The sequence below is a fragment of the Galeopterus variegatus genome, unplaced genomic scaffold (genome assembly GCF_000696425.1).
Source record: "Galeopterus variegatus unplaced genomic scaffold, G_variegatus-3.0.2 Scaffold4484, whole genome shotgun sequence".
Lineage (NCBI taxonomy): Eukaryota > Metazoa > Chordata > Mammalia > Dermoptera > Cynocephalidae > Galeopterus > Galeopterus variegatus.
Window position 1 is genome coordinate 6,084 of NW_007730595.1, and position 12,073 is coordinate 18,156.

The 12,073-nt window shown below is 32.5% G+C and overlaps 1 protein-coding gene across 1 annotated transcript in view; it reads right to left on the reverse strand.

Annotated features, from left to right (window-relative positions):
• Positions 1-243: 243 nt before the first annotated feature.
• Positions 244-12,073, reverse strand: part of UBL3 (ubiquitin-like 3) — a 69,076-nt gene continuing 57,246 nt past the window's right edge. The window contains exons 3-5 of the mRNA XM_008587654.1: positions 8,111-8,197; positions 3,634-3,711; positions 244-3,326 (exon numbers count right to left, since the gene is read on the reverse strand). Coding sequence (XP_008585876.1) covers positions 3,274-3,326; positions 3,634-3,711; positions 8,111-8,197 — 218 coding nt within the window. The 3' untranslated portion in view covers positions 244-3,273. The remainder of the gene's footprint in view (positions 3,327-3,633; positions 3,712-8,110; positions 8,198-12,073) is intronic.

Genomic DNA, 12,073 nt, shown 5'->3' on the forward strand with positions numbered 1-12,073 from the left:
ATTGTGCCTAGAAACCTGTCAGCAGCTGCAGTCTTGTCAACCAATGTACAGGTTATACATCTCCTCTCAAGCCCTCCTTCCACCCCAGTCACTCTGCCTGGCTAACAAGTGCCTATATTACAAAACAATCATGGACAAAAATTGGAATCCTCCAACAGTTACTAATAAGGATGGTATGAAGGTACAATACATTTTGGTTGACCACTTTTCTTTGATTTTGGTAAAATAAAGCAGAATATAGGCTGGCATAATGTTAAATTTTACTGAAGAATGTAATAAAATAAACTGAAGAAAGGCAAAAAGAGAAAAGCAGAGAGATAAAGAATAGGAAAATACAACAAAATTATAAATGGAAGTCATTTAAAAGAAGAGAAATATTCTATAACAGATGAAGAAAGGTTTAATTTCTTTTCACATTAAACATTGTTTACCACAATCAGCTAACAGAAATTACCGTAACATTGGTCAAGAAGACTTCATAAAACTAAGGATAAATGTTTGTTATGAGAAAACCTCATTTAATGTGAATGATGATGTTAGATACTATATTTTTCACGATAAGATACTTATCTTGAAGAGAAAGCAAATAGTTCAGATCAGGGAAACATGCTGAGATTTTAATAAAGAAGAAAAGCTTTGTCTTGTCCAGAATATTTAACAAAGTCTAGGACAATTTAGGTAAAAGATGAGTTAGATATCAGGTGCTGGGCAGGGGCACAGGCCCATTATTCAGGCTTTATTTACTTTACTAGATCTATGCAGCTCTCAACTTTAGGTATGGATGCTGCCGTTTTTGGCAGAGGAATCTTTAATAGTAGCCTTGGGTATGATCAATCATATTTTAACTATCAGGCAGTCCACACAATTATTTTTAAAGGGATAATTGGGTATTTTCACATATACGCTATTAAGGCATCTAAATTTTTGGTGTCTTCAGTATATAATTTTACTGCTACCTTTTATTCTTTTTTTTCATTTTGTACAACTATGATAATAGGTATTAAGCATCATAATTCTTTCATTACTAATGAACCAGTTTATCCCACTTAGCAAACTCTAAATCAAGGTCTTGTGAAAGGGAAATATATAATGTGGGAACACAGAGAAAAATACATTGAAGACCAAGAGAGAATATTTTTAACCATCATAAAAACTCAATCATAACTCTTGGACTTTGGAAAAACAAAAAAGTAATTAGAATTAAAATAGGTATTAAAAATAATAACCAATAGTTTGTTTTACAAAAGAATACAGCCATAAATGGCTTAATTACCCAATTAAGTGACTACCAGATTTTTTTCGTCAATACTAGCAGAATTCACATTTGAGCTAGTCAACAAAGCATATGAATATTTAACATCTCTTGAATATAACCTTTTAGTGATAACAGAAACTACATAATTCTATCCATTGTTGTGACTATTCACAAATTAACCAGGTTAAATATCAAAGATATGTTGGGAATACTCCCCAAACCAACAATAGATTAATAAATGAATTTTAAAAGATTCAGAAATTAAAAGTAGAAAACAGTTTTAACATGGATGAGACAGTGCTTATACAATTATCGACCTAATCAAGACCTTTAAAATTACCACCAAAATGCACTACGATATTATTTTATTTGGTTTACAGAAAGAATCTCTAAGTACAGGTTGCAGAAAGAAAATGTTTAGTGCTATTTACATTCGTTTTAAAACTCTGCTCTATACAAATTTAATTTTGATCAGTATGAACAATATTTTCGTAGATCTACTGCATATAAAGCCTTTTCATCAAAGCATTAACAATGAATAAAATAACCTGATTACATTTAAACAAAGCTGACCATTTGAAACCATGTACATTTAATATTCATAAGGGCCATGGACACTTAGTAAGTACAGAACATAATGTCAGCCTGCAACTTCATTTTTTATAAAGGCTAAAGTTATTTATATGGAATATTGTTCTATATACTACACGCCAATCTATATTTAAGTTCTATAGTTAGGTATTTTATAAGTCTTTTATTAAATATATTCTACACATATTTGTAATTTCATCCAGGAAGGATTTCTTCCCAGTGAAAAAATATAAAATCTTTCAAATTTTTACAGGTTTAGATGAAACTAGCTCATGCTTTAGTGCTGTGCAAATTGTTTTTAGCATATCAATCTTTAAATTATTGGTACAAAATAAAAGAAAGAATGGCAATCTTAATCACGTATGCCTTAAAAATTAGCTTTTGATTTTAATACAATTGCAAGCACTAATACCAAATGCAAACTATGTAAAGAAACAAAATTAGTACTATGGAGATTTTTTTTTTTTTAATTTTAAGAATTCATCTGAACCCTCTAAGAAGTAAGCATGACACTGGACGTGGTTATAGATGAGCAATAATTATGGAAAATTTCAATTTGCTGATATTCAAATACATAAAATTGACCAGTCAGTGAGGTTTTCTAATATTTCTGCACAATAACGAAAGCCTATGAATGACTGGAACTCCCCTCCCACATTAAGGCTAGGAGATGCACTCTCACCCCTTCTTGTGCTGTCTGAACAAGCACTCAAGTTACTGTAGGACTCAAGAGTGCACATGGAAAAAAAATTAGTTTTATCGGCCCTCTGCTGAGTGCTTTAAACAACAGGCACATTTTGTTTTTTTGTTTTTTTTCATTTGTTGCAGTGAAAATAGTCACACTTAGTTTACTATTCTGTGCCAGTGAAGCCAGCACGGCTGACTTTGGTAGAATTCACCCAACATTTTAGTTTCTTTTCCATTTTTTCCTCTCAAGTTGTCCCAGAAATTAACTTCATTAACTGCTGAGTGTCCTCCAGTGTGGAATTGTATATATGAGTATTTCTAGGTACCATAAACTGTCATAAACTCTGCTGATGAGAAAAATGTCAATCTTTTTTAGTGCAAATTATATTTGGAACACTGAATTAGTTCTGGTGATGAGAATTTTTGTGGCAGCAAAATGGTTTTGCTATGAAAGATAACTTGTTAACTTTTCCCCTGGAGATTGACTGCATTCAAAAACTAATATACTTTAAAACTGCTCAACGTAAACAAAAATACAAGAAATAAAAAAATCATAATGAAAAATGTTCTTGGTTCTTTCTACTTTCTGAAGAAAGATGACAGTGTTCATGTGATAGTTCAGTTCCATGAATTTACAGGCAGACTGTTCTTAAAGGTTTCTGAAGCAATGTTGGGTCTTTTCTGTCCCAGCAGCATGAAAGACAAAGACTACATATCACACCACACTTAGCAGACAGCGTTTACAAGATTACACAACAATTACTTTCTCCAGTCTTTTCACGATTCCTCTGACCTAGGAAAAATGAAAAAAAGCCTTGTTTATAAAAATGTTAGAATTGGAGGGGGAGAAGGGGTTAGCCACCCAAATATAGTAAGAAATAGTTTTGGTTTTTTTAATGTTCGCATTTTTAAAAAATTGAAAATTTGTAATAAAGCACTTAATTTTAGCATGTTTCAAAACATCTGGTTATTTGCTTAACAAGCTCTATTCATAAACTAAGAAAACTTCCTTTCCCTCAGAATATCCAAGAAAAAACCAGCCATTTTTGAATGCCTGTCTTTGGGGCTCAAGTGAGACACTTCTCCAGTGCATGGCTTACCTTGAGAGTTTGGCTCTGGCAATGTCTCTCTGGCCACCAAATGCATCACTGTTGTTTTGCCAAAAGGAAGTTTTAATGCTATGTGAAAAGTAGAAGACAATTGGTTATATATACATCAACCTATTAAAATCACCACAGAACTGAATATATTTTAAAAATTAATTGGTTTTTGTATGACTTCTTCAACAGACTGAGTTTCGTACCAGAGTATCTCATTACAAAACGAAATTAGGTTAATATTATCAGAAATAACTTTTACAATTTAAAAATTATTCTTCCCAGCTTTGGCCATTAGTTTGACATATATACCTATATTATTTAAGGAAGGGGATAAGAGAAAGTACATAATTGGTTAATGTCAGAGATCACCTATAGAGGAGAAAAAATAGAATTAGAAAAAAAAATATTTTTTTAAAAAGGAATACCTTTTCTAGATTAGGGAAAAGTTTAAATCAAGAGACATTTGTTTCTAAATCTAATTATATGTCTAAGTCTAATTACATGTCTAATTACATTTAAATAATTAAAATTATTTTCACTGAACAGGCTTCTACAATGTAGAAGAAACAACAATTTTAAGTATTTATTCTCAACCTTGTATTCTTCAATTAGGAAATAATTTTCTTAAAAAGGTTAGATTAAAAGAATTACTGTTCTCAGCATTACTAATCATCATTGTCTTCTAATGAAGTCTTTAAGACTTTTTCTCACTCATAAATAAAAAATTTTATTATGAAATATTTCAGACATAAGAAAAATAGTATAATACACATCCATGTATTGATAAACCACACCACCACTAACTACACTACATTTACTAACTACAAACTCAAGTAAGGCTTAAGATCATTACTTGGCAAGTATGATCCTCCTGCTACCTGCTTTTTAAATCTTGCTCTATAGAATGATGGTTAACATGTAAACTTTAAAAAGAGTCCTAATTATCTTCAATATTCGTACTATTTTATATAACCAAGGTGAGTCTATTTAAAGTTGGCCATCCATTATCCCATCTATTTTCTTTACCTCTGACGTTCAAATGAAGCATTATGGTCCATAAATACACACACGATGAAAAAAGACAGCCTTTTTTGGATAACTTCCTAGGCCTAAATTAACATTAAAATGCAAGCTAGACTTTACATTAAGAAAAAATTCACTAAATGTTTTGAGAAAGCCTGATCAATATTTTAAACCTTGACCTTAAAGGGTTAAGTTAAACCTTAACTTAAAATGTACATGTACCAATCTGTGTCTCACTCTCATACTCATCCTCTTGACTCGAATAAGCCCAAACTGGGTTACAAATTTTGTCTCTGCTACTTACCTGTAGTGAGTTATTTAACCTCTCTCTTAAGCCTCCATTTCTCCAACCTATATTGGAGAGATGAATTCTATTACCTGCCCCTTACGGTTGTGTCCATTAAATGAAACAATCCAAGGAAAGTGCTTCACCCACGGCTTGGCACAAAGAAAACATTCAGTAAATATTACCATGATCATCATTATTTTAAGATACCAAAAAAAAAAAAAAAAAAGGGAATCTCAGGAAACAGGTAAGTGAACTGAGACGTAAATTTAAAGAAATATTGGAAAGCTCCTGAGTGGCTAACCACTTAAGCCACAAATTTAATTGGTGGGGACTATTACTTTTCTTTTCCATTTGAATTTTAACTAGAAATAGTAGATATTGATGCTAACAATATTAAAGAAGGTGAAGGAAGAGGAATACTGGAATTTAAAATGCTTTCTTTTTCCTTCACTGTGGATGCTGCTTCTTTCTACTATGACATGGTACAATATTCAGAACAGAGGTTTCCAACCTTTAGCATACAAAAAAATCACCTGAAATTTCAACTCAGTAGTAAAACTGGGAGATGGGGGTAGGAAAGAGAGGGCATGCAGAGATCTGCATTTTAAAATGAGTATCCTATGTGGTTCTCATGCCCACCGTTGCAGAACCAGATTTGGGAAACACTGAGCTGGAACATACTTAACGTCAAAGCTTTAATTTAGCTGCTCATCTTCTTCATCCTCCAATTAGTAAAGGCTGTCAACACACCTTTTCATTAGTGGATTGAAATTCTATGTGACTAAAAGATTACTCCTCAAAAAAGAGGATTTAAGGTCATGTTTTTAGAGACTTAATAACCAAAAATTTAAACCTGAAAATTACTGAACCACAAAATCTCAAGAGCGGCAGAAAATGCCCATGCCTCCTCTAACCATTCACATGATGACTGATTCCACCCGTTGCTGTATCCCCACTACTTCATAGTTACCCACTGCTTGAACATCACCTATAACAAGGACCCCCCCGCTTTTTCCCATGGTGGGCCATTCTTTCTTTAGGTAGCTCAAATGGGTTCAAATATCCTTTCATATAATTGAATAGAAAACTGTTTGCCTCTGACTTTTAGCTATTGGTCCTAATTCATAGGGCTACACAGAGCAAAGCTAGGGCCATATAAAAAATGCCCAAGCCTTCTTCCACACCAGCCATTCAAATAACTGAAGATAGTTTCTATTACCCTACATGCTATCTCCTTTATAATTCACATTCAAGAATATAAGGAGGTTGAAAAGAAAAACAGATCGAAAAGACAAGTAGTTGAATGTTATTATCCAACCTTGACCAAACACCCACTATAGTTATCAACTTGAAAAGTCCAGGCTATGCTCCTATGCTATCCATCTAAATCACTAGGGCCAGAGATGATTTACTTTGTTTTCAAAAGACTGACAGCAACACAGAATGACAATAATAATGTTAAGTCAATATGCTGATTATTCTAAAACAAATTCCAAAAAAAAAAAAAAACTGATAAAAATTTATACTTTAATGAGAATAACTAAATAATTTTGATTTTAACACAAATTCTGTGATATTTAATATAAAATTAGAACTTTGAGGCCACAACAGAAAGGTAATTAAGTAGTGGAGATGGTGGGAAGTTGTTCACATAGATCAGTACTCAAAGGGAAATGAAGAATCTCAAGATTCACTTATATACTCCTAGTCCATAGATTAAATTCAACCAACATTCACCAATTTTTAATTCACACAAGACCTGTGTGAGCCACAGAAAATCAAGAAAAGACTAACACATTGTCCCGTCCTTAATGAATGTATAATACAGCCAGGGAGCTAACAGTCTCAATTCTGACATTAAGGGTTGGTCCAACTAAACAAAAACTATGAAAAGAACTACAAACCAGAAGAGCAGCTCTATTTTTAAATGGCAGATATCTCTTAGTAGACAGCAGCACTTTTTAGACCAAGTTATAACACTGCCACTGAAACTTGGCTATGTGTGAGATAATATCACAAAACATTCTACCAACTTAATAGCACCATAAAATCACTGTATTCATATACTCTAGCCCTAATCACACAGTAATTTTACAGTGGATTTTATCTATTTGGTCTACATAATAATAGAGCATACCTTGAAGGGACGGATTCTCTTATTCAACCCAAGTGTTTAGCACAGTATTGACAAATAAGAAGAATAAATATATGCTTAATGAATGAATAAAAATATTCCACCTTTAAGGCAAAATAGGTTAAATATTTCATTGTTAGGTTTAGAGGAAAAAAGTTAAAACTACATTGAAAGAAAGATATATTTAAATAGATCATTTCATTTGCCTACAAATTTCCAATTACCTGAATATATTTGAAATACACATTCTAAAAACAAAACAAACCCTGTTGATGGCAGAAAATGTACCCCATAAGGGGGCACTATTAAACTACATTTTTCCAGTCACATATAAAGAGCAGTAATAGCTAAGAATTCAAGTGTTTATTAAGTGTCAAACTTTTATATATTCAAGTACTTTAAATATGTAAATTAATTTACCCCTCTTAACCTAGGAGGTAGGCATTATTATACCATTTTACTGATGAGGAAACTGGGACATAGATTGGTTAAGTCACTTGCCCAAGGTTACATGGCCAGTAAGTCGTGCAGCTAGCATACAACTAGGACAATCTAGTTCCAAAACCTGTTCTTTCAATCACTACAATATACTGCTGCTCTTATGTCAGTGATTTACTTTTATTGTCACATGATGAGCAATTATATCAGTTGGAGTCAAATGAAATATCCCTTCATTATTATATTTGAAAACCAATTATCACAAACTTTTGCTAGTTTGTCTAGTTTTAATGTAAAAATATTATGTCTAAATTATATTATCCAAAAGTACAATGAAATTACATTTATAAAATAGCAGGTATAGATTCCTACTTATACTGGGATAGAGTTTATTTCATAGGTGGTAAACACTTATCACAATGCTAAAATTAAACAGAATATAAAATATAAAGGAATAGGCATGCCAAAAATAGGCAGAATTCATAGAGTTTGAATTTATCATTTTTTTATGAAGATTCAAAGACATAAGCATTTAAAACAGATAATGCTACCATGAGGCAGAGATGAAATCCGATTACCATGGTGACTATTACCTCCTAATGTGACATTCCCATGTAGAAATCGTCCTTGATAAATAAGTCGTAGAATATTTGGACTGCTGACCTGCTCTTCTTCCCAGTCTGAAAAGAATCCATTGAACTGGTTAGGTGCATAATCAAGACACAATTAAGGTACTACTGCATTGTTTTAAAAATTAAGATCCAAATCAATTAGAATATGTTAAAGAAGCTTCCTACTAAATAAAATAGTCACTACTCATGCATTCACTGCAGCCTTGGTGCCTGCTTTTTCTTCTCATTAAATGGCAAGAGCTTTGAAAAAGACTATTTTCAGCTTCTTCAAGAACACTACAATGTGCCAAACTGTAGTCCTGAGTTTACAAAATTAAAACAAGTGAGCTGGGAAAAATCTAATCCTAGTAAAGAGAAATTATCATTTGAAAATTAATTTCAATTACCAGTAATTAACAAAAAATAATATTCTGTCCCAATATTTGTACCTATTAAAATGTATATTTTAGAGGCCGGCCCGGTGGCGCACTGGATAGTGCGCCGCTTGGGAAGCGCGGCAGCGCTCCCGCCCGAGGGTTCAGATCCCACATACAGACCGGTTCCCGCTCACTGGCTGAGCAAGGAGCGGGGGCAACGCCGAGGGTTGCGATCCCGTTGCCGGTCCCCGGTCCGGTACGGGGGCAACACTGAGGGTTGCGATCCGTTGCCGGACATGGAAAAAGACAGAAAAAAAAAAATGTATATTTTAACTGTTAATGTTACTGTTAATGTTGATTTATTATTTTATTGTCTTTTGAAGCCAATTGGTAAACATTACAGAACACACAACTTTAGTTCACTTTACCCAAAATGAATACTTAGAAGAAATCCCCCAAATAATAGATAAGGTACTATACAAGTATAAAAACTAGAAAAGTGCACAAAGAGAATCAAAACACTATGGTTAACAATTAAACTTTATATACTGCATAATAGCTAGAGGAGAGGCTTTTGAATGTTTTCGTCACGAAGAAATGATAAATGTATGAGAGTAACTGATACACTAACTACTCTGATCCAATTATATACAACATATATATGTATCAAAACATCAGACTGTACCCCATAAGTATGTACAATTACAATGCATAAGTTTAAAAAAAATCAAAACAAAAACTGGTAGGTAGAATGGGTAACAGAATATTTAATTTTAATGTATAACTTATGTTACAGTAAAATATGGAACACCCCTCTTAAAATAATGATTTAAGTACACTGGTGTTATGATACAATATGGGGTTAGTAATTTTTATTAGGTTGTAGATGTAACAATTGAAGTTGATTTTGATAATGATTTGAAATTCCTTTATCATCTTAGTTAACAATTCTAGTACAATGTGTTTCCTATAGAAGCTACTATTGTCAGGAGATAACTGTTAACACAAAAATAGCTTGAAATATTCTGAAAATAGAGAGTGATAGAAGAGAAAGGGGGTTAGTAGAGACTTTTTTTTTGAGCATTCAAAATTATGGAAACGAATTTTAAAAAATCACTGCTCTTCGGTCACTTCCTGCTCCCTGCCCCATTCCTTTTTTGCCTTTCCCTCCTCTCACTCTGGCAAGCCTTTGCTGCCTTCTTACGCCAAGGCCCCCAGGTCCCTCCTCTTCTAGAAGAAAGATCAAATAAGACTGACATTTTAGTGTGAATTACTTTGAATTCATCACTTCCAAAATTTTTGTTTATAATAGAATATTTCTGGTCAATATGGAAGTGTTCCATAGACATAAAGGCAAATGAAGATAATTGTCTAATTCACAGGAAAAAGAAAAGACTAACATTCTAAAAATACTTAAAGTATTTTTTTGAGATGCAGAAATGAAGCCACATATGTCATTATCTTATACAGAGTGCCATGATTTCCTCATAATCATTGGTTTAATATGTTATCTTCCTTTCCCTCTCTGAGGAACTGAAATTTAGAGACCTGTAGAACAAAGCTTAAAGGAGGAATTTCAGGTATCATTAACATACAATAAATAGATTATTATTGTTATTATTTTAATCTCTGACCCAATAACAGTTATGTGTCTAACTCTTTTACCTATTAGCAATATTTCCACTAAACTGCATTATGTGAAGGAAAACAAATTCATTCCAGAAGTACACTGCACAAAGTATTTTCTTCTATTGATTTAATATTTACTACACTTTTGTTATTAGTATCAATAAGTATTTATTTATATTATAGGACACAATATAGATCTTGATTTTTAATATAATATTTTATATAAAATAAAAATACAACTATTTCTTTTTATTCCCTGCAGTGTCTAAAATTGCTGAGTAGACTTGGCAATGACTGGTAATCAAAAACTTATAGGTACATTTGGGATACTATTTATGGCAAAGACCAGCATTTGATCCTTACCTTTGTTTACTATTAATCTGGGTATTTTAAGGAATTGAAACTAATTTTAATATCTAAGTCGAATAATTATAAAAGTAAAAGTATTTCTTTTCCTCATTACAATATTGCCCAAATAAAATAAGTTTTTGAAAGGGATCACCCTTTTTTGTCTTGTGTTATCTTTTCTCCAGTATCAAAAGCTATTCTTACACCACCCCTGCCAAGAAAACCCCATAAAAATAATCTTTTGTATCATACTTAGCACTACATCACTCTTAGACCAGTATCTAAAATGCTTTTTGTACTGTTATCTATCCTACCTGGCTATAAAGAATATCCAGTATTCTTAGAGCCCCAAGTTTAGTCTACTTTAGCTTTTCTAAAAGTCCTTCTTAGCTATAACCTTTAGTCCCTCCCTGATTTAACAACTAGCTCCTTGGTTACCGATGGCAAGAAAGAGCCAGTAGTTCAAAGTATTTGTCTAAATCAGTGTTTCTTAAACTCAGGCCTATGAATCCACAAAAACATGTTCATAGGGTCTGAAAGTCCTCTTCAAGAATTTTTAATTTGTGTTTTCATTTTAATGATAATCTGGAAGAGATTATCTAGATGATTCAAACAATCACTTTATAACCAAGTACAGCCTTGGGATTTTAGTACCCACATATGAATGAAGTTTATTATTGTACTAGCGCCAAGCAGTCAATACTTCTGTAATTGTCAAGAGGCTAATGAGAAAAGAACAGAAGTAGACTTAATCATTGCATGATGCATTCTTTCTAAGAGAAAGTTGAATGAATGAAGGTTTTGCAGTGGATCTGCAAATAACAGGGTCATCATACACCATGCAGAAACACAGGCATGCCAAACTCAACAGCATTCATGGTACAAGTAGTGAGCTGGCTTTAGCAAAAAGACATTACCTGGCACATTAATGCTGTTAATTTGAACATTACTGGTTTTAGAGCACATTTGTATTTTCTTTATAGATCTGTTATAGTTTTACAGATATATATGAGTTAATAAGGATAAAGAGTTTTAACAGGATTTTATGTTTCTACATTTAAAATTATTTTTATTATAATGTGCATTTTAAGTCAACAGTAGGGACTCTACAAGAATTTTCTTCCTCTAAAAGGGTTCCATATATTATTTAAGGTTGATAAACACTGATCTAATTTTCTCATTTTGTATACATTGTGTTCTTTGTTGAAATAAATCTTGTCCTTTAAACGTTCAAATTGCTTCTACTAGTGAAATTAAGTACAATCAGCTAAACAGTCATATCACTATGGGACATACCATAAAAAGGGTCAAGATGACACCTGGGGAAGTTCAAAGAAAGAACATAAACTAAAGATTACTTAAGGAAGTCAAGACAGAGTCTTATTACATAGAAAAAAATCAGAGAAAGGAAGGAAACCCACACACACTCTTCAAAATTGTTTGTTATGGCTGCTGCCTTGAAAATGCAAAGCATAAGTCAACTTTACACCTTCTTGACCTTGTAGGACTTTAGGGAATACATGAAGTGACATGAATTACATGTTAACTTTGTTTCAAATTTAATTTTAAATAGACCAAAAAGAATGGATTA